This window comes from Amblyomma americanum, chromosome 7 (genome assembly GCF_052857255.1).
Source record: "Amblyomma americanum isolate KBUSLIRL-KWMA chromosome 7, ASM5285725v1, whole genome shotgun sequence".
Taxonomy (NCBI): domain Eukaryota; kingdom Metazoa; phylum Arthropoda; class Arachnida; order Ixodida; family Ixodidae; genus Amblyomma; species Amblyomma americanum.
Window position 1 is genome coordinate 126,574,367 of NC_135503.1, and position 23,010 is coordinate 126,597,376.

A 23,010-nucleotide genomic window follows, 5' to 3' on the forward strand; every position below is an offset into this window, starting at 1 on the left:
CAGGGTTTCACATAATCTCAAAAAGATTTCAGGCAAATATGGCATCGACATTGTATTTTCGGCACCCTGTAAGCTCTCTAGATTATGCAATCTAGTGGGAAAGGGGGACTCGATTCGAGGAACTTGCGGCAAGAAACATTTGGAAGAAAATAAGCGTGTCGCATGTGCCACAGGGGTAGTCTACAAGATCCCCCTCAGTTGTGGGCGTTTTTATATTGGGCAAACCGGTAGGTGCTTAAATGAGCGCTTGAGAGAACATGCGCGTTCCTTGGGGGAGGCGGGGGGGGGGGGGGGGGGTTCGAATTTGCCTGTTCATTGCCGCAAGTGTCGGGGTTGTCGGCCTCAGTTCAGCCAGACCCAGATTGTTGGAAGAAGGAAGGGGCAGCTTGAGAGAGAGATTATGGAGGGCCATTGCCATCTTGCGCTCGCAACCGGATGAATGCGTTAGTTCGCCTTCGGTTTCCATCCTCCAAAAAGAACTGGGTTTCCTTGACAGGTAACAGGTTGGGCTGCTTCCTTTTGACGTTCTTTTCTTCCTTTGTCTTGTGGTTTTCATGCTTCCACATGCGGTCGACGGTTTTTTAACACTTCTGATATCTGTAGATTGTGACTCGCATGATGAGCATTGCATAACGTTTTAACGTCTGATTTCTGTAGATTGTGACTCGCATATCTTTCATGTGCATTGTTGTCAGTTAGGTCTTGTTATCTGTTGCTTTTCATTCCCCCCCCCCTTTTTTTTACTTGATTGTAGGATCACACGTGCCTCTGTCTTTATAAAGCCATGAAGTTTCAAATAAAATTTTAGTTGCAAGCACCGCCCTGTGTCGTCTTCTTTCTCTGTCCTGTGTCCGCTGCGGTGTCTAGCTCCTTCAAGAATTTAAGGGAGATCAATTGGACTGATGCGGAGGAAATGCGATATCATGCTTCTATCACTCCCCAGTCTACTGAAGATGTGATTCCATCCCAATTTCGACTACGCAACTAGGCAACATATGGCACATTGTTAGATCGCCGCGAGCCCTCACACCACTACCGGAGCAGTGGCGTAGCAGTTAAGCGGTGCGCCACTGCGCCGACAGGGGGCTGTTTCAAACACCGCCACCGGTGGGGCTTGTGAGACCCAATTTGCTCTCCCCGAGCAATGTGAGAAAAAAAAGCTCCCGCAAGTTTCATTTTTAAGGTGAATGTCTCTTGGCTCATGATTGTGCGCAAGACTGTCTGCAGGAAACGTGTACAAGTGTCCGCTCCACCTGTCAATCAAACGAAATGAAAAAGTTTACAGAAAAACAAAAAGTAAATAAAAAGTAATGATTTGAAAAAAGAAAAAGAAATACCAAAGATAAAGCAATAAAACTGAAAATTAAAATAATTTTTAAAGGGAAATAAAAACAAATTAATTAACAATACAAATAAATATAATAAAAATAATAAAAATGAAAGGAGAAAGAGAAAACTGGCAAAGGCTTTCGCATTTCCGCTCATAAGCAGACGTAAGTGCAAATGAATTCTGAACGGGTAGCTCAGGAGGTTGTATAGGCCTGCTGTCCGAGTCATTTTCTTCTTAGGCATTTTCATTTTTGCTGAGTTCGGGGTCTCCCCTACAACAGGGGGACGGTTGACAGGTGGCAGGAAAACCCCCCTAAACACCACTCATAGCAGGTGGAGGGAGGCTTCCCACAGACGCCTTCATGACACTCCTAACACTGTCGCATTAAAAGAAGAAAAAAAGGCGGAGACACAGCAATGAGGACTGAGAACCTCAGGCAAGGTAGGTACTGTTGTTGCTGTTTATTTTGTAAAAAATATAACAAAGACGCGATTAGCTCTCTGGTAGCCTTGGTTCATCTTAGGAGAGGGAAAAATACAATAAACACACGCACAAAGAAACATACTGCTTGGGGAGAACCAAAAAAAAAGGGGGGGAAGAAGAATCAGCACGCTCTGGTGATGAGAAAATAAAAGAAATTCTCTGTCAACACTGCCTCAGTGTCGACTTAAGAGCGTTAGCTATGGTAGCTTTAAGCATTTACATCGGTGTGCTCAGTAAACGTGGAGAAGACCAAATACAAACATCCCTGGATGGATGGAAGGTAGGAGCATCCCCTTTGAAACGGGGCAGTGGTTGTTGCCACAATGCTCAGTTTTTTTCTTTTATTTTTGTTTACTCTGCTGTAAGTTGTTAATACAATTCGCCATTTCCTTTAAAAAAACGTCTTCCTACACTTTAAAACTTATGTCACCTCTCTGCTTTTGTGCCACCAATTCTCCAATCGCTTTTTGCTAATTTCCCCCGCAGATTTATTTACATGACTATTGTTATTTGTAAACCCTAAGGCCCCAGGAAGAGTGACTGTGCCTGCATCGACATCGGGATGGATACCGTCGCATTTTAGGATGAGGCGTTCTATTGTTTCTACAGATTTACCTCACACAGCACATGTGTCATCTTCGTTTAATTTTTTTCTGTAGCTGCGCGTTCTAAGACACCCTGACCTAGCTTCAAAGAGGAGGGCAGTGCCTCTAGAGTTATCATAAAACGTTTCCTTCCTGATCTGCCTTTTCCAGCATCGATATAGTTCTACACTATGCTTATTTTCCATTGAATCTATCCAATTTTTACCTTCAACGTTTTTAACCTGTCGTTTAATGCTCTTTCTTTCTCCTTCCTCGTCTCTGGCAAACTTACTGGTTAGCTACCTAGTTCGTTTCCGCATTGTGTGTCAACGCTCTTTCTGTACAGGTATTTTAAATACCTTAGCTGCCCACCGGTTATCATCCCATTTCCTCAGGCGTTCTTCGTATAGTACCTTACTCTGAGCTTCTCGTGCTTCGAACGTTGCCCAGCCCATATCCCCCTGTACTGCCTCGTTTGTGGTTTTCCCGTGGGCACCTAGTGCTAATCTTCCGACAGTTCTCTGATTTACTTCTAATCGCGACTGAACTTCAGCCCTTAAGCATAGAACCGCATTCCCGAAAGTAAGCCCCGGCAACATTATTCCTTTCCAAATACCTCTGAGGACTTCATACCTGTTGTACCCCCCCAATTCCCTATGTTTCATTATCCCGGCATCTCTTCGCCCTTTTGCTATGAGAGACTGTTCGTGTTTTTCCGTGTACATATGCCCGTTGTTTACCCATATCCCGAGATATTTGTATTCGGCCACTCGGGGTATTTCATGGCCTTGTATTGTAAGCTCCTGATCAGTTGTGCTGTTGAAAACCATCACACCTGACTTAGTTGCGCTAAAACTGAAACCTAGACTGTCTCCTTCGTCTCCACAGCACTTCACCAAAGTTTGCAAATCTTCCTGGCTATCTGCTAACAGTACAATATCGTCCGCATACATTAAACCCGGTAGTCGTTCCTCAACAACCTTTCCGCCTAAAATGTATGACAGATCATAACTTAGATTGCCTCCTTGTAGCCTTCTTTCCATACTTATCATATATATCATGAACAGCAGCGGCGATAGAGGACAACCTTGTCTTAATCCTTTGTGTATCTGGACAGTTGTTGTACTCTTAATTTCTTCCCATGTTATTTCAACTTCATTTTCTCTATATATTTCCTGTAGAAAATTAATTACCTCATGACTGACACCTTCACCTATTTATATGTTCCACAGGAGTTCCCTGTTCACGTTGTCGTATGCACCGCTTATGTCCAAGAAGGCTAAATACAGAGGTCTGTTTTCCGTCTTATCTATTTCTATGCACTGGGTAAGCACGAACAGGCAATCATCTAAGCGCCTACCACTTCTGAACCCGTTCTGAAGTTCTCCGAGTATTCTATTACTTTCTACCTATGACTGCATTTTTATTTTCACCGCCTGCATCACCAGCCGGTATCTAACTGATGTTATCGTAATCGGTCGGAAGGATTTTATGTTCGTCTTATTGCCTTTTCCTTTATAAATCAAATTCATTTTACTCTGTTTCCCGCTGTGTGGAATTGACTTATCCGTTATGACTGCCTCCAATACTTTTATCAGCGTTTCCTTGCATCTTGGGCCAAGTTCATTAATTAGCTTGATTGGAATTTCGTCGATCCCTGCGGACGCGCATCTTGGAATATTTGCTTCCGCCTTTTTCCAGTTAAGACTCGTCAGTTCCACGCTGTTTTCTATTGTGCGTTCCTGTGTTGCTCCTTCATTTGTGGTGATTACTCTATCGTCTTTCTTAAATGACTCAGCTATAACTGATGAAATGTAGTTCACAGCGTCATCTCCCTCTAAACATTTTCCTTCGGCATCGTGAATCTGTTCCTGCTTTCCGTGATTCGCTTTGCCCAGCCAGCTTATATGGTTCCAGAATTTTCTTGGCCCCCTTTAGTTGCATCGCGAACTTCAGCCAGCCAGCGATCAGAGGACTGCTTTATTTTAGCCTGGACGATGACCTGCACTTGCTGTTTCTTTTGTCGATAAGATTCCCATTTTTGGCCTATTTCCTCTGCAGATAACTGCGCCCTCTTTGCTTCTCTGTGTTCCGGTGATGCCAACCCTCGTTGTTCGATGACCTCCCTAATTTCCTTATTCCACCAACTTCGTGGCTTCCTCTTTCCTCTCCAGCGGGTTACTCCTTTTACTTGTTTTATTTTTGTACTAATGAGGAGTTCTAACTTATTATAATCCCACTTTTCCATGGGATGTGTCTCTATTGCTTCCTCTATGCAGGCCGCTATTTGCGCTATTTGTTCGTCATTTAATTTTACGCACTCTGTCTGACTCCCCTTCATTTCTCTTTTGAGCAGGGCTCCAAACTGTAGACTAATACGCTTATGATCACTACCGAGGCTGTACTTCCCCTCTTCGTCTATTTCCATCATTGCGAGCTTGCTATACATCCCCTGCGAGATTAAGCAGTAGTCAATGGTCGTTTACCTGTTACGGGATTCCCACGTGATTTGTCCCTCACACTTAGTTTCTCTATTTACAATAACTAGGTTGTGTCGCTCACAGAAGTCGAGCATCAACATCCCGTTATAATCTGTGTATCCATCCAGATCCACGATGTGGCCATTCATGTCCCCCAACAGAATAATATTGGCGCCTTCTCCCAACTGCTTTATATCGTCATTGAGACACTCAAATAGATCCGTGTTCTCTTGCCTGCATTTGTCCCCTGTCCCTAAATAAACTAATCCTATCCATGTCCTTTTACCGGCAATTGTACCCGATACCCAGACATGTTCTTTGCAAGTTGACTTTATTCTTTGCCAATTTGTTCCTTGATGTATCAGCATACCTACTCCTCCTCCCTTCCTCTCCGTTGTTGTTCTCCCTTCCCAGACGTAGCCATCAATAAATGGTGGGTCTTCTAGATCCCTGAGATGTGTCTCGCATAGCGCGTATAGACCTACTTCTTCGTCCTTCAACTGCTGTTCTATCTCTAACCACTTCGCTCTCTTTCTACCGCCTTGCTTGTTTATGTAACTGATCCTAGTGTTAAATTTCTTTTCTGTAAAAAAAAGCTACTGTCCGGCCTGCCAGGCGCCACCCGATCTCGGCTCCTAGCCTTCTATTAAAGTGGATGTCATCTCGTGTAAAGCCTCCGACAAAGCCTGCTCTATGCACTTCCCTGTTTATGTCTGCCACTTCAAAGCCTTTCTCCTGGCTTAACTTCCTTGTCTCCCGATTAACAGCCCCAAAGTCCTTGGCAATTTCTCCGTTCCGTCCTTGCACTTCCGGCACTGTGCACACCACGATCTGGACTTGATGTGTTATCGCCCTTAAATCGTCAACTCCGCTTTCCGCTACTTTTGCGGCCTCACCATTCAAGACATCATTTAGTCCCGCCGCTACCACTACCAAATTGCGCTCTTCAACATTCTTAGAAAGTTCGTTTTTTGTTTCGCTCAGTACTGCGTTCATTTTCCTGTCTGGGAATGCCCCGACTGCTACCCGCTTATCACCCTTTACACGCTCCATTATAGTTCTTTTGCACCTACTCATATTTGAGTCACCACCGATAAGTACTTGGGTACTCGCTTCCTCCATCCTGACCTCCGGTTTATTATGCCGCCTCTTATCTGTGGCTGCGACCTCATTCCTGGAAGTTATCTTGTTCCCCTTCTCTCCATCTCCAACAGACTTCCTAGCTGCCACGTGTGCGTAGATGTTCCTGTCTGAACCCGCCTGACCTAACTCCTTATCGCTGTCCATGCCACAACAGGCCCCATCCCCGTGGCTGGCGCTGGAATGTCCGCCAATGTCACTTCGCTTGGCGGTGTCAGCCATTTTTGCGTTCAACAACTCACTAAGCTGCTCTTGGAGTTTGCGCTTCTCTGTCCTCTCTACCTGCAGCTCTTTTTCTAGGGTATCCATACGTAGCGCTATGCTGGTGTTTGCTTCGTCAGCCCTGCCCAGGCGTGCGCCTAATACGCAGCATTTGCACATAAAATTTGCGCCTTCGGCTTCCTCTACAGATTCGAACCGCGTATCTTTCAGATTCACCAACGTCTCACACTCCTTGCATTTAACCTTCAGTTGCTTGACCATCTTAGCAGCACTCTATTATTCCTACCACAAAATGCTAGAGAAGAAAAAAAACCTCTTGCAACCACGTGCTCAAATAAAATTCTGCCTACCGCTAAAGCCAGTCACCTATAAAGGATTACTAACTACCTGTCTTCTACTAACTAAAGGAATACTAACTACCTGGCTCACAAGTGAGCCCTGCAGATCTATAGCTGTCAGCCGGAAAAGGCCCGGCCGTTATGTCACTGACCTGCTCTTTCGCGAGCACTTCACCTAACTAGCCCGGATCTAAAACTAGCCTAGATCTAAGCTCAGAAAAATATTAAAGGAAATAACTCATCAGTTTGCCGTAGTGACGCGCTCTCGCAGTCGTCCGTTCGTCAGGTCCCGGTCACCACGTGTAAGACAAATGCAGCGCCGTCTACCTCGTGGATTTTGCACTTTTGCGATTTACAGGCCGCTTCGCTATATCAGGTATATTTTCTCGTTTTATCAGTGCTAAGTTAGAAGCCCACCGCGCCGGTGGCTCGTTTCCCCCTTTCGCCGGGAGCTGCCGCCTCAGTGCAAAGGCGAGGGGGGGTACTGAACTAATCCCTTTCGACTCCGGCGCCGCTACCCCCCCCCCCTCCCTCTCGCTGCTGGCTCCTCACCGTCTCGTCCCCTGCTGACCGGCCGCGAGCGACTTTGTCAGCGTCTAAGGGCCGTTGTACGATCGTTTCGGAGCGCCTTCCGCCTCGTCCGTTTCGCGAGCGGAGCTGGCGGATCCGCCTCGTTCGGCGAACGGATGGAAAGTTGGTGAACTTCAACTTTCTGGCGGACGAGCGCATCCGGCCGGGGACCGGATTGCAGCTATTGGCTGCTTTTCCCGTGACGTCAGTGACGTCCGAGCCCCTCCTCCCTCCGCCTCGGTTCTGCTCTGCCCCGGCCTGCCGGGGCAAAATGGCCATCCGTCGACTGAACTGGGGAGCGCGGCCTGGGCAGTGGCAGCGATGGTGGTGGTGGTGGTGGTTGTTGCTATGAAGGGGGGGAGGGGGATCTGGTCCCGACGCATGTCGTTCCTTTGGGCATCACTCTTGGGGAGCGGAGGGGGGGGGGGGGGGGGGGCGCCTATGCATCGGTCCCTCGCGAGCACGCGAGGGAGAGAACGCAGCTTCGCATTTCTTTTCCCAGCGCGAACTTGAAAAAAAGAAAAGGGAAAAAAAAGGAGAGAAAAAGTAAAGGGAATGTGGAATTCAAAGTGAATACCTTTTCTGTTTTGGGGCGGTCATTTTCGCAAAATACTTAATTTTGTAGGTGTGGCTGAGCAGGTCGGTGCACGCAACTCTGTTGGCGAAATAGTTGGCATTTCGTTTCGTTCTTCGCTGCATAAGAATTGCAATATTTTTTATTTCAGCATAAAATGAAGTGCCCATAAGGCGATACGCGAGGCTGAAGAGAAAAACTAAGACACTCACGAAATGCGCCTAGCAGCTGCTCGCTTATGGCTAACGGAAAAATGATCTAAAGTTAATCTACCACTGAGATAAACGGCTGGTGTTTTTATTTTAATGCCGATCACAGCGTACGCGTATCCCCAAAACGATGAATGTGCAGAGCCGTCGCTGATATGCAAATGCTCATTCAAGTGCAAGCAGACATTTCGACTACTTTTACTTTTAGTAATTGTTTAGATGTAGTTAAGTAACTTCGGAAATTAAGCCGGGCATCACACGCCGGAACAATAAGCCGATCATTGCCCTTGTCTCACATGCGTCTGCATAACGCAGCTGTTGATGTCAGTCTCCAAAACAATATTTCGCATTCCCGGACTGGACTGGCGCAGGGCTTTACTGGCAAAAAAAGTGTTTCGTTTCTAACGAGGAGGGGTGCATAGACACATTTTTTCTTATACTGGAATATTTGGCTATAACAATCACGCATCTACAGGCTTGCTATTAACGTTTTGGTATCGTCAACTGGCCGATGCGAGCGATGGAAAACTTACAAGACACTGAAGGGATAGACCATCACCTTCAACATTTCCATTAGAGTACCGTGCATTTTACCAATATTAATTTTGCCCCAAGAATACAGGACATGTCCGGAATATCTATAATTCTAATGGCAGCTCTTGGCCATTGCTGTTCATAGAAATATTGTGGCAGCCCTCGACGCAACAATACGTTTCTGCACTCTTTGAACGTCGCGGAATTCCAGCCCTGATGCACAACGAGCCGGCAAACTTTTTTTTTTTGTGTGTGTGTGTGTGTGTGTGTGTGCACTTGCGAGCAGGAATACACCTTGCTACATTTCTGCTGGGGACATGTCGTTTGACCCTTCAGTGGCCCCAAGAAAAAAAAAGTGTGCCCCTGAGGGCGATTGCGTCGGCAGCGACGAATTGTGCAACTAATTGCCAGTTCACCCTGTTTGCGTTGGCCATGTACCCACGCAAAATCTCTACACAAGGGTCGCTGACGAGAGCCGCCGACAAAAGCAGGAACTTCAACACGCACACCATGGCGATGCCGAAGCGCAGCCTACTAGGCCTAGGTGCAGGTCGCCGAGGAACGGAAAAAAGTACCACGTGACCACGAAAAGAGGTTATTATTTGAGGGGGGGGGGGGGCGCTCGTACGGGAAGTAGGTAGGGAAGGGGGGGGAGCGCAGTGTGCAGGGATATCAGGGTTTGGAGAGGGGGGCGGGAAAGGAGGCAAGGGAGAAGGTAGTCGGGCGCATACCGATCTGCCCCTTGGGATGCGGGAGCCCGTTTCGGCGCGTGGAGCGATGCTGGCGGTGCGCTCGCGCCGGCTAGGTTGCCACCAGCCGGAGAAGGCTATTGGACAGACGGATATGCCCGGCGCGCCAATCGGCATGCTGGGACCATCCGCCTGGCTCGCAAGCGCCAAAGTGATCGTACAACACCTTTCCGCCTCACGTCCGCCTGGCGGCCGAAAACTGGCGGACCGCTCCCGAAACGGACGAGGCGGAAGGCGCTCCGAAACGATCGTACAACGGGCCGCCAACTTTCCATCCGTTCGCCGAACGAGGCGAATCCGCCAGCTCCGCTCGCGAAACGGACGAGGCGGAAGGCGCTCCGAAACGATCGTACAACGGCCGTTGTACGATCGTTTCGGAGCGCCTTCCGCCTCGTCCGTTTCGCGAGCGGAGCTGGCGGATCCGCCTCGTTCGGCGAACGGATGGAAAGTTGGTGAACTTCAACTTTCTGGCGGACGAGCGCATCCGGCCGGGGACCGGATTGCAGCTATTGGCTGCTTTTCCCGTGACGTCAGTGACGTCCGAGCCCCTCCTCCCTCCGCCTCGGTTCTGCTCTGCCCCGGCCTGCCGGGGCAAAATGGCCATCCGTCGACTGAACTGGGGAGCGCGGCCTGGGCAGTGGCAGCGATGGTGGTGGTGGTGGTGGTTGTTGCTATGAAGGGGGGGAGGGGGATCTGGTCCCGACGCATGTCGTTCCTTTGGGCATCACTCTTGGGGAGCGGAGGGGGGGGGGGGGGGGGCGCCTATGCATCGGTCCCTCGCGAGCACGCGAGGGAGAGAACGCAGCTTCGCATTTCTTTTCCCAGCGCGAACTTGAAAAAAAGAAAAGGGAAAAAAAAGGAGAGAAAAAGTAAAGGGAATGTGGAATTCAAAGTGAATACCTTTTCTGTTTTGGGGCGGTCATTTTCGCAAAATACTTAATTTTGTAGGTGTGGCTGAGCAGGTCGGTGCACGCAACTCTGTTGGCGAAATAGTTGGCATTTCGTTTCGTTCTTCGCTGCATAAGAATTGCAATATTTTTTATTTCAGCATAAAATGAAGTGCCCATAAGGCGATACGCGAGGCTGAAGAGAAAAACTAAGACACTCACGAAATGCGCCTAGCAGCTGCTCGCTTATGGCTAACGGAAAAATGATCTAAAGTTAATCTACCACTGAGATAAACGGCTGGTGTTTTTATTTTAATGCCGATCACAGCGTACGCGTATCCCCAAAACGATGAATGTGCAGAGCCGTCGCTGATATGCAAATGCTCATTCAAGTGCAAGCAGACATTTCGACTACTTTTACTTTTAGTAATTGTTTAGATGTAGTTAAGTAACTTCGGAAATTAAGCCGGGCATCACACGCCGGAACAATAAGCCGATCATTGCCCTTGTCTCACATGCGTCTGCATAACGCAGCTGTTGATGTCAGTCTCCAAAACAATATTTCGCATTCCCGGACTGGACTGGCGCAGGGCTTTACTGGCAAAAAAAGTGTTTCGTTTCTAACGAGGAGGGGTGCATAGACACATTTTTTCTTATACTGGAATATTTGGCTATAACAATCACGCATCTACAGGCTTGCTATTAACGTTTTGGTATCGTCAACTGGCCGATGCGAGCGATGGAAAACTTACAAGACACTGAAGGGATAGACCATCACCTTCAACATTTCCATTAGAGTACCGTGCATTTTACCAATATTAATTTTGCCCCAAGAATACAGGACATGTCCGGAATATCTATAATTCTAATGGCAGCTCTTGGCCATTGCTGTTCATAGAAATATTGTGGCAGCCCTCGACGCAACAATACGTTTCTGCACTCTTTGAACGTCGCGGAATTCCAGCCCTGATGCACAACGAGCCGGCAAACTTTTTGTGTGTGTGTGTGTGTGTGTGTGTGTGTGTGTGTGTGTGTGTGCACTTGCGAGCAGGAATACACCTTGCTACATTTCTGCTGGGGACATGTCGTTTGACCCTTCAGTGGCCCCAAGAAAAAAAAAGTGTGCCCCTGAGGGCGATTGCGTCGGCAGCGACGAATTGTGCAACTAATTGCCAGTTCACCCTGTTTGCGTTGGCCATGTACCCACGCAAAATCTCTACACAAGGGTCGCTGACGAGAGCCGCCGACAAAAGCAGGAACTTCAACACGCACACCATGGCGATGCCGAAGCGCAGCCTACTAGGCCTAGGTGCAGGTCGCCGAGGAACGGAAAAAAGTACCACGTGACCACGAAAAGAGGTTATTATTTGAGGGGGGGGGGGGGGGGGGCGCTCGTACGGGAAGTAGGTAGGGAAGGGGGGGGAGCGCAGTGTGCAGGGATATCAGGGTTTGGAGAGGGGGGCGGGAAAGGAGGCAAGGGAGAAGGTAGTCGGGCGCATACCGATCTGCCCCTTGGGATGCGGGAGCCCGTTTCGGCGCGTGGAGCGATGCTGGCGGTGCGCTCGCGCCGGCTAGGTTGCCACCAGCCGGAGAAGGCTATTGGACAGACGGATATGCCCGGCGCGCCAATCGGCATGCTGGGACCATCCGCCTCGCTCGCAAGCGCCAAAGTGATCGTACAACACCTTTCCGCCTCACGTCCGCCTGGCGGCCGAAAACTGGCGGACCGCTCCCGAAACGGACGAGGCGGAAGGCGCTCCAAAACGATCGTACAACGGCCCTTAAGCGACCGATGACCTTTCCCCGCTGAGGGGATTCCTTTTTACTGTCAGAGGAGCCAGCAGAGCCGATGCGTGGTGCCTCTATGGCGCCTCGATGGAATGCACATGCAGCGAGCTACGTACGCGAAACGGCGCGCCCTGCACGTTCCAGGAGTTGCGGGCTCCACTGGGTCGAGACCCGGTGAGCCCTAAGCTCCGCTCACTTGTATGTACGGTGTCATTGCACTGCTATTGGTTCGAATTGGGCGAGAGCTGGTTTAGTAAAGCTCCGCCCAATTATCGAAAGGTTTAAAACCCGCTGCAAACAAAGACTTTGGAGGAGCGCGCCGAGTCTGGGCCGCTTTTGGATGGCTTTCTTTTAAACAGCCTTTTTAGAACTGCCCTTTTCCCACCTGTCTTGCATTTCGATCCCATCTTTAATAAATCAGTTTGTTATTTTAAGAAGTCGGAGTTGCTGCCCCAAACGGCGACGTTTCGCTGGACGAGCGGACGAAGACTCGAAGTGCTCTTCGTGCTGCTAACTGCCGTGTATGGGCACCGTGCAGGAAACCAGGGGGATGCACTCTTGGCGAACAAGCAGCGCCACCGGTGGCCGCCGGAGCAGATGCGTTGGGAGAGTCGCGGCCGCCTGGGTCGGGCGCGCGCCCAGTTTGTGGCGGCCGTCGGCAAGTTTTCGAGATTGTTGCAGCGAAGTGGTGGCGATCTGGTCTAGTTGGAGTGACACAGCGATAAATAAACAGCGCGGGGACATGAAGACACCACACAGAGAGACATGGATGAGCCCTGGCTTTATGCTGGGCGTGTGTTTCCAAGTAGCAAAGCACGAGAACCAGAGCAGACGACACAAGGCGAAGGGTGCCCAAGGGCAAGAAGCAAAACACAGCAACGAACTGAAGGGAGGGGATAAAAAATACGGTGAGGAAAGAAGTAGAAAAATACGTAACAAGATTTGTGGCACCCCCCACATGTAGTACAACACGACACAAAGCCAGCCACGATCAAGTCGATCAAGCGGGACGGCCGGATTGTTGTGAGAGGTGGGGACGCACTTAGGCAAAAGCTTCTAAAATGAAAAGAAAAGAACGCTGCAAAGGAAGTGGCGGTGGAGAAGGAAGGAAAGGGTACGGAAGAAAAAGCGGAATGAACGGAGGGGGAGCTGAAACGGAGAAAAAATACCAGAAGCTGACGAAAGGCCTGTAAATTCGCGTATGTCGGCCAGTTAGGCTCATAGAAAGCGACATCTCCCTGCCTGTGAGAATAATTGAGATAACTGACATAGTAGATTAGCAGAATTTTTTTCGAAGTCTTCAATTATTTCTCCGGTGGGTCGGATTCCTCTTCTCCTGATGACAGAATAGTTTTTAAAGGACGTACGGCATATAGTGGTGGTTTCCGCAGCGAATCTCAATATGACGCCCTTTGATCATTCTCTTCACACTGCACTGTTATGCGCACAGGAAGTGGCTGATCCAGTATACTAGGCTGACCCTTTAATTACTAATGTTCTGATTGGAACATACGAATTTAAATTTTTTATTTGCCTTCAAGATACGCCTTTCTTTAAAATTTTTGTTTTCGCATCTGTATGATGGTTGAGGAAATCATTGCAACTATAAAATTTCGTATCGTTTTATTTAAAGACTGTATTATTATCGGAAAATGGACACATTTTTTTTAGCCTGTGTCGGAGCCGAGTGTTTGTGGGGCCCTTCCCGGCAAAAAAAGTTACAATCAACAAAAGAGAACAAAAGCACTGACAAACACTTGCTGATATCGTGACCAAACCACACGTTAATTGAGCGTTATGTAAAAACTACCTGCGTCGGCGCGCGCCACCATACGCATGTTGTGGTTCCTAGGGCACGCCCTTTCGTTCTGTCGGGTAGGCTAAACGGGAACACAAAATACAAGGGCCACATTGCCGAATTGCTCGATTTTTTTCAGATGGTGAGAAAAATTACGAATGGAGGGGTTTGTGAGTGCCTTCTTTTTCTCTTTTGGGAACGTCATGCGGCGAATCCTGACATGATCGCCGCCTCACTGCCCGTCGGGACGAGAGCCATTCACTGTTCCCGTCGCTTCGGATCGTAGAACTTGCTTGGGGACGTGAAAAACATTGTCCCTGGGGAGTTGAAGTATGTGCTATTGTAGACTGCTGCTCAGTAATTGATCTGTGACCACAGAATATCCCCAAAGCAACGAACGAAGGAAGAATATGACGCGCTCCCGGGCAGTTTTGCTGCATCTGAGCGGCGCGGACCGGCGCGCGTCTCCCACCCGGTCTGCCCTTTCCGCCGCGAGGGGCGCGCGCATCGCGCCGGAGTTACTCCTGCACGGTGCCTATACGTTCACCGGCCAACGTGCCAGCGTCATTCATCGCTCGGGACGAGCAACCGACCAGCCCAGTCCGGCCATCAGAGTGAGCGCAGAAAAGTTTAACTGGTGCCGTGACCAGGACTGTGGAAAGCTTAACTATCAGTTAATAAATTTTACGAGCTGTGCATCACGACACGACGAATAGTTTGACACCATTCGGAAACCCCTGCGACAAACAGTTCAGCACGGCCGTCTGAAGGTCCTCGGAATGCACGGTTTTGAGGCGAAGAGGTCGTCGTTCCCACACATAATTTGGGCTTATTCTCAATTAGTAATTTTATCCTCAGGAACATGGCAAGTCATTTTACACCACTTCGACATTCTGCGCGAAATCGGGGGCCCCCAAATTTTATGCAAATGGTGGTCCCGAGGGAGGGGGGGGGGGGGATTTGACTGCGATGGCCACAATGCTGGCATATATATAACGGATTAAGAGAGCCGCTACGCGCTCGCTGTTGCTACGTAATACAATGTAAAAACTGTTTCAATCAATTTGACCTTTATTGCATGCAAACGTGTCCTTGACAAACGTAAGTAGCACGAGCTAACGTTCTTAAAATAATAAAAAAAGCACTTCACGGTGGGCAACACAGTAAGGCCGGCGTGCATGCAGCAGCATGAAAACTGAAAAAAAAAATGAGAAAACCAGAAAGATGCAAAGGAAGAAAATAACGGCACTAATATGCGGCAATTGAATTTGAGGGACAATTAAGCTGCGCCCATAAGGGTATGACGCGAATGTGTTAATGGGTTCCTTCAGCAGTTCCTCTTCAGACAGGGTCAATAATCTTTGTTCGCATTCATAGAATGCAGTTTCTTTTAACTCTTCCACACTGCAGTTTACGCAGATAATTTTACCCTAACTAGTGGGCTCATTAATTATCACGTCTCTATTTCACTAATTTTCAATTACTAAGCTTCAAATTAAGCCAGCACCAGACAGAAGTGCGTGCCAGCGTTTTATAACGGTACAGCGCCTGACCAAATAAGTTAACCTCTCTACAGAATTCTGCCAGACACGCCTTTATACGTAGAAAAATTCAAATTACCGACATTCCCGCGCTCGTTACAGTTTTGGTCACGGCTGTACCTCAGCGGAGTCAACGTTCCTACGTAGTTTAGCCCTTATTGTACCTTGCTGGCGACCCAAAGGTCGTGGGTTTGAATCCCGACTAAAAAAAAAGTAGAAATTTTTCTTTACGCCAAATCCTTTACTTCACAAGTTTAGTCGTTTAAAACATGCGGTGACCTTTAGTCCACATTACGAGTCCTTTTTTCAATTATTTTCGTTCCAGATATGCACACGTGATGTCACGCATGACTTGGCTTTCCAGCAACGACGCCGGTCGGACAACACCGGACAACACCGTCGCGTTAAATATGACAGGGAACAAAATCAGCTGGTAAACAACGCTTGTGCAGATAAACACCAAGGTAACTAAAAAGCAGCGTAGTTGAACACACAAGAAGACGGCAGTGGGAGAGAGACAAAGATGTGAAAGCATGATAGGGACACGAGAGACCGACGGTCATCAAGACGGACATCTAGACGATACACGAGAGAGAGTTGAGATCCTATACATGCACGTGAGATGGGAGGAAAAAAATATACCGATAAAAGAGGTGAGTGGTAACAAAACAAAAAAATACCGACAAAAAGTCAATTAAATGAACTAAACAAAAGCAGAGTGTAGGTGCGAAAGGCAAAATGCTTGCAGGAAGGATTGGCCACAAACGAAGTAATCGTGGCCAAAGAGCAAACCTGTCGATCACCCTACGCCACTGCGGTAATAAGACTAATTTCCGACGAGCAAGTAACGTGAGAGAGGTGCAAGACCGAGGAGAAGGAAAAGGTGCAGGGAACTTAAACGAGCAGTAGTAAAAAAAAATGATGGTTGATTTGCGTAGTTAGGCCAAATGCGAATAGGTGCACTAGCAGTTCGGTTTTCACTTCGGTTCCGGTGTTCAGATCCAGTGTTCAAGGATGGAACTTGTTCGGGTAGCGATAATGGGTTAATGTCCGTATATGCCGAACTGGTCATTCTCTACATTCGTAGCTGCCTTCTATTATGCTGACACAGCTATTACTGAGGATTACTAATGTAGTTCACAGCGCCGTCTCTCTATAAACATTTTCTACCAGCATCTTGAATCTATTCCTTCCTTCTTTGGTTCTTTCTAGCCAGCCAGCTTATATGGTTATATAATTTTCTTCGCCCATCTTTAGTTGCATCGTGAGCTTCAGCCATGCAGAGATCTGTGAACGGCTTCATTTTACCCTGGACAAGAACCTGTACTTTCAATTTTGTTTTTTGTCGATAAGATTCCCATTTTTGGTACATTTTCTCTTGACATAACTGCATCTTCTCGGCCTCTCTGCGTTCCTGCTAAGCCACCCGTTGTTGCTCGGTGGCCGCCTTAGTTTCCTTGCTTGATCGATCATCTTTGTGGTTACCTCTTCTCTTTCTAGTGCTTTGCGACTTATACTCCTTTCATTTTCGTGCTGATGAGCAGTTGTCATTATAATCCCGTTTTTCCACGGGGCGTTTCTCTATTGCTTCCTCCATACCTGCTGCTATTAGCGATATTTGTTCGTTGTTTAATTTTGGTTCCCCTTTTTGTCTTTTCTGCATCTCTTTTAGTCAGGGCTCCCATCTGCCAAAAAAAATAATAGTCGATACGCGTAGCAGGGCCTAACTACGCGTGACTACGCGTAGTTATGCCAAAATGCGAACCAGGTGCGCCAGCAGTTCGGTTTTTCGTTCGGTTCCGGTGTTCAGATCTAGTGTTCACGGACGGCAGTTGTTCGGGTAGCGATAATGAGTTAATGTCCCCATATGCGGAATCGGTCATTCACTACATTCACAGATCGCTGCGAGTCTTCCTAGCACTCCTGGCACAGTGGTGCAGTGGTTAAGCGATGCACCACTACCCGTCTATGGAAGGTGCTGCCATCGGTGGGTTGCTTGGATTGGGTTGCGAACCAGGTTGCTCTTCGCGAGCTGCCTCTCACGATTGATTGAGCTGCCGCCTCACACGGGGGTAAGTGAGCAGCCTGCCACAAAACCGGCTCCAGACAGACAGACAAACACACGACAGCTAAATGCGGGGGATGGCCACTAATGTGCCTGCACACTAGAAGGAATAAAGGAAGCTCCAAAAAGAAGACGAGAGGTGATGAAAATAAACCCGCAAGTCCTTGAACATGACCGATTGGTGGTCGTCTTGCCCCACACGGCATATCCATCTCTCTCCGCTCCAGCGTTAAGGTGCTCGAGCTCAACCATCACCCAGATGGCAAGCAGGCGAGTGACTAGTGCACATCATCAAACAGGCTCAGATTCACCACATGCTCATCCTCACAACTAAGGGCAACCACTGTCTGTAAGAACGATCGTAAAAATGGCAGAAGGCGGGCAACAAACCGATATTGTTTACCACCTCTCCTTGACACGCTCACCACAACACACACCCGAAAACGTGGCACACCGCTCCATTAGTGCAACCACAAAGAAGGCAAACAAGTTTTTTTGGAGCCCCGGACTAAGGTCTTGGAGCAGCTACGGCAAAAATTGGAGGGGGCATTTAAGCTTCGCCTAAAGAATATGACGCGATAGCGTAGTGGGTTAATGCCCATATATGCAGAATTGGTCATTCTCCGCTTTACATTCATAGATCCCTGGGATCCCTCATACCGCTCCTGACTCAGCGGAGCAGCTGTTAAGAGATCAGCCACTGCCCTGCGATGGCAGGTGCTGCCACCCGTGGGCCTTGTGGGACGCAGGTTGCTCTTCCCGAGCGACCACTCGCAACCAGTCATTAATTTAACTGCCACCTGCCACAAGATGGTCAGTTAGCTCACAGCCCGGTGGGCAGGTTGTGATGACGCACCATGTCCCATGACCGAGGTGTCCAACCTGATTGCTTCTCCGGGAATTTTTCGTTCACAGCGCCGACGACGACGCCGGAATTTCTGCACAGCGGGAGCCTTAACACTATCATCGCGTTAATACTGCGCGTCAAGGGATCGCGAGTGGCTCCCTCCAGCGAACATCTAAGGCGGTGTCTGTGGCGACAAGAGACACCGATGCTGCCATTACAGCGCGGGGTGTCCTAGGCGCCATCGCACCCCGCGCAGGGGACGCTCACCTTGAGCAGACTCACGGAGCAGACCCTCTCCTCGGGCAAGTGGTGCAGGTAGCCTGCGATGGCGAGCCCCACGCTCTCCTCGGGCGACCGCCGCCCCGCCGGCGCGATGAGCACGTAGGTCAGCATCACGGCCAGGTCCAGCACCCGGGGTCCGCCGTGCACGTCGCCCCAGTCCAGCACGGCGTACACCTCGTCGCCGCCGTCCCCGCAGTTCTCCTCTGGCCGCGTCAGCACGTTCTTCTCGTTCAGGTCCCCGTGCAGAACGCCTGAGCGCAGCAACGAAGGTGGCAAGGCCTCACCCATGTGAACAAGATTTACCTGAGATGTGGTTGGCCCCCGTGAAGCACGCCTGACCGGGTGCTTACGGGGCACAAGTGCAGCGCTTACAGCTGCCTTCATTGAAGCAAGGTTTGGTTTGTGGGATTTAACGTCCCAAAGCGACACAGGCTATGAGGGACACCGTAGTGAAGGGCTCCGGAGATTTCGGCCGCGTGGGGTTCTTTAACCTGCACTGACATCGCACAGCACACGGGCCTCTAGAATTTCGCCTCCATCGAAATTCGACCCCCGCGGCCGGGATCGAAGCCGCGTCTTTCGGGCCAGCAGCCGAGCGCCATAACCATTGAGCCACCGCGGCGGCACTCATTAAAGCAAGCTACGACGTGTACGAAGGTCACAAATCCGAATGATGCTCACAGCGGGAATCTGCCTATCTCGATGATTGTGTCTCGCGTCGTGCAACCTTCGGCTGCAGCTGCCTCGCTGACTCTTCACCCTGTCTGTCTGTCTCCTCCTTCGGCCCTCTTTTCTTCGCAGCTGCAACCTACCCCTCATCCAAGCAACTACTGACGGAAGATTTAATGCCAGCCTTGATATAGGCAGTTATACACCATGGCCAGTCGGTTTTTATGCAAAGTATATCTGGAAACCCTTCCATGTTTCTTTGTAACCGGTTTCATGGCAGGTACAAAACGGCGCAGAAAGCGCCAACCTCAGAAAAACCATTCCTTCTTTCTTAGGCAGTGTTCTCTAAGAGAAGCGTTAACTGAAACAAAATATGAATCTCTTTGAACACAGTCTTGCGCAGCACCAAGTGCGCCTGCATTACATGACGTAGTCAGTTATCTCGGTTTTGAGTCATGAGAAGCTGCGATTGCAAACGCTATGGTTTTTACGTAAGGAGTGTGGTCCCGGAAGATGGTTGCAACTGCCGTTCTAACGCCCGAATATCAAGACAGAATATGCACAGACTTTGTCTTGAAATGCGTCACATGAAGGCAAGCGCTAAATGGTTTACGTGTCGCTAAAGTGGAGCAAAACGAGCTTCCCTCTACGTACCTCCGGTTTCTCGGAAACGAAGCAAGTTCATTATTAAGGCGGAAATTTGAGCTAGTGGAGCTGGCCTTTTGAATTCACAACGCCTTGTCCTCAAGTGCAGCGACAGGAACAAAGGCACAAACACGTGGTAACAATGCTAGAATCGGCCACGTCTACAAGTATACTTTTTGACCTTCGTCTTCTCTTAAGCGACCGGCATTGCGAATTTAGAAGAAAGTTCACTTTTGTTCAAGTTGTGCAGTATTGTTTAAGAAAAACGAACACTAACAGCAATACGTACTACCGCGATCGAAAGAAACGCAAAGAACGCGGCGCCTACACGTTCCGCCACTTTAATCAGCTTTTACTTCCTTGATGGCACAAACACGCTATAGTCGACCGTGATGCATTCGAGGACGACTCTAACGCCTTTTTCGTACTATCCAGGTAAAAGCACGATGAAAACAAATTCAAACGGCGGAGCTGTAGGCGCGCGTTGTTCGCGTTTCTTTCCATCGCGGTGGTACGCTCGTATACGATGACTGGATGTGTCCCAAGAGGGCCCGGACGAAACATCTATGAGCCTGAGGAGCTTCGCCGTCCAGTGTAAACTTCGCTTAGCAACATGAGCGAATCAGTGCACAGATCTTGAGAGATTCTCAAGAACAAGATCACACCAAACACCATCTCCTTTTCCCTTTCCCATACAGTGGCCATAGGTCCTCCTTTTCTTCATAAACTTATTCATTCGTTTATGTGCAGGCGTCCGGTATAGGACAACACAGTGATCGTAATCAAGCCGGTCGCTGCACCAAACTTAGGTGCCTGTGGTTCCCCAAGTGTTATGCGACACTGCGGACCGATCTGTTCACACTCTAAGCCTTGTGTGTCCTCTGCATTTACATTGAGTCTATAGCTCTCCTCTCAATCCGGTGTATACGGCCGGAACCACGGGATTACCTCTGCTTTCCTCACTTGAGAACTTCGTTCTTCCCATCACAGAAGCACTGCCTCCTGCTCAGCCCAGGATGTTAAGCCCCGAAGCCGGGCACTAAAGCTTCAAGGCTTGGAGCCCACAGCAGAGAAGCTGCGCTGTGGCTGCTTGATCCCGCAGCGTCGCGTTTGTCACGCACGTCCGTCTCCGAGAGTCAGACAGCGCGGCGTCGCATGTCGATGTCAGCGCCACACCGATGAATAAAAAAGCTGCCTTGCAACGAATCAGCATGCTCCACACGCCAAGTGTCAGCGTATCATTTATGCCGGATTCATATCTCTGGGCAGGTGCGAAGGCCAGGGTATGAATTCCAAAGACTAGCACGTGGTAACGAAATCTGAAGGTCTTAGACAAGGACCTTAGAGGGTCGGTAGCCGCCACTAGCAGAAATTTTGCTTTCCCCATGCGGCCACTCACCAACGGGCAAGGACCGGAGTGTCGGCTCCAGTTCCGCGAACCGCGCCAGCACGCTGTGCACCAGCTTCCTGTCTTCCGGACTCTCCACGACGCCGTCGACCAAGGCAGGTAGTTCAGAGACGCTCCACAGACTCCAGGGGGTGTAGCGACTCAGCAGCGCCGGATACTTCCCGGAACCCTGCGTGAATTTCGACAGAGAGGGATCGCACTGGCGGCGCTCCGGGCGGTTGGAACTTAAAGCGCATTACGATGCAGGACATGAGAGCTGACTTTCACTGGCATAGAGCACAGAAGACAGTCGGCGGCAAAGCGCTTACGGGACACTAGCATGTCACAGCGAAAATAAAATTGAGCGCATGAACAAAAGCTGTAAGGGCGAGGGTTTTTTTGGCCTATGTTAGGACAGCGGGACAATGAAGCGGCGACCCGCCGCGTTTTAGAGAGACGGTGCACCAGAGTAGTCTCTGGCATAATTATGACCCTTACAAAAATGAGCATTAGCTTCCTGTTGACGTAGTGTTGAAATCTTATAGAAACCACATGTATTCAACAAAAACAACGCTGCTGTCCATTGTGAAGGCGGTGTCAACTTAATTTTTATTGAACTTAGGTCTGTACATTATTTGTAAACAAATTTCGGTTCAACTTCCATTTAACCATTCCTTTTGGCAGCAAATCTTGCTAAGCTTAACTAAATCGAGCCTCTTCTAGATATGCCGGGCGTAACCACGCCCTCACTACGGACTTTAAGCTTAGTAAAAAAGAGCGCGTGCAAAGATAGTCAACCGCTCAAACTCTCCCTTTCGCATACGAAAAGAATTCCGGCGCTAGAAGGTGCTCTCAGTCCAACATTTTGTGAAAGATTCGTATTTTCGCTCTTTGAAAAGTGCCTCTTTAGAAGATCGGGAATAAAATAGGGATAAGAAAATTCGGCCCCCAGAGGGAACTGGTCTTGATACCACTCGTTCTAGGTGGTTTAAAGGGAAGAAAGTTCCCACACCGGCTAAGCGCTAGAGCTGCCTCGCTGGTACTTGCAAGATCAACTTGGAAGAGACAGGCCTCGTGCCATCCCAACAAGATCGATACATCTTTTGTGGTGCAATGGTCGTTTGCTCTCCAGCCAAAGCGACAGTACATAATAGGGCAACGAAGGGACCAGTCATGCTTTTGCATTTATTCTACGCCTACTTTCAAACTACATTCCTCCAAACAACTTTTATCTAGGTGGGCCAAGCTTAAAGTAATGATTTCTGAGTTTATTTCCACTAAGAGTACAACGGGAGCTGCGCCTATTCTTGCGGAGAATACCGCAGCCGAAGCGGTATCACATTTGTTTCTCAATATTTCCTACCGAAAAAAGGGGCGCCACCATCTATGCGAGTTTCTTAAAGAGCCTTTCATCTACCGCGGGGGAATGCCGGGAAGACGAGGTTTCATATCTGGCTTGGTTAGCGTTTGGCCGAATACGCAGATTCTGCCTCAGAGCCGGTATCAGTGCGCGCGATGCTCTCGCCTGAGAGCAGATCAAATGATTTCAATACTGCGTTTTTCACTTCTTCAATAACTTAAGCGCATGCTGGGCGTTAGACTGGCATAGGAACTTTTATAGCATTTCTTCTAGGTTGGCCTCGAGATTAGTTGTATTCGTACGGCAGAATTCACCTGTTATGCCCAACAATAGCCAAGCCAAATACGAAACCTCATCTTCCTGGCGTCCCTCCGCCTCTCCACGGTGGGTGAACGGCAACGCCCCCCCCCCCCCCGCTTTCCCTCTACCTTACATTGCTAAACTCTATGGGCACAGCCCATTACACTGATGACAGACCATTGGCTTGCTGACCACCGCAGATCAGGCGGCACGCGACGTCCCAATTCA

The 23,010-nt window shown here is 49.1% G+C and overlaps 1 protein-coding gene across 7 annotated transcripts in view; it reads right to left on the minus strand.

Annotated features, from left to right (window-relative positions):
* LOC144099540 (hydroxylysine kinase) overlaps window positions 1-23,010 on the minus strand; it is a 117,769-nt gene that overhangs the window by 43,077 nt on the left and 51,682 nt on the right. For all 7 annotated transcript variants that reach the window (XM_077632924.1, XM_077632918.1, XM_077632921.1 and 4 more), the window contains 2 exons: window positions 21,135-21,312; window positions 18,407-18,672 (listed from right to left, as the gene is read on the minus strand). In XM_077632924.1, coding sequence (XP_077489050.1) covers window positions 18,407-18,672; window positions 21,135-21,312 — 444 coding nt within the window. The remainder of the gene's footprint in view (window positions 1-18,406; window positions 18,673-21,134; window positions 21,313-23,010) is intronic.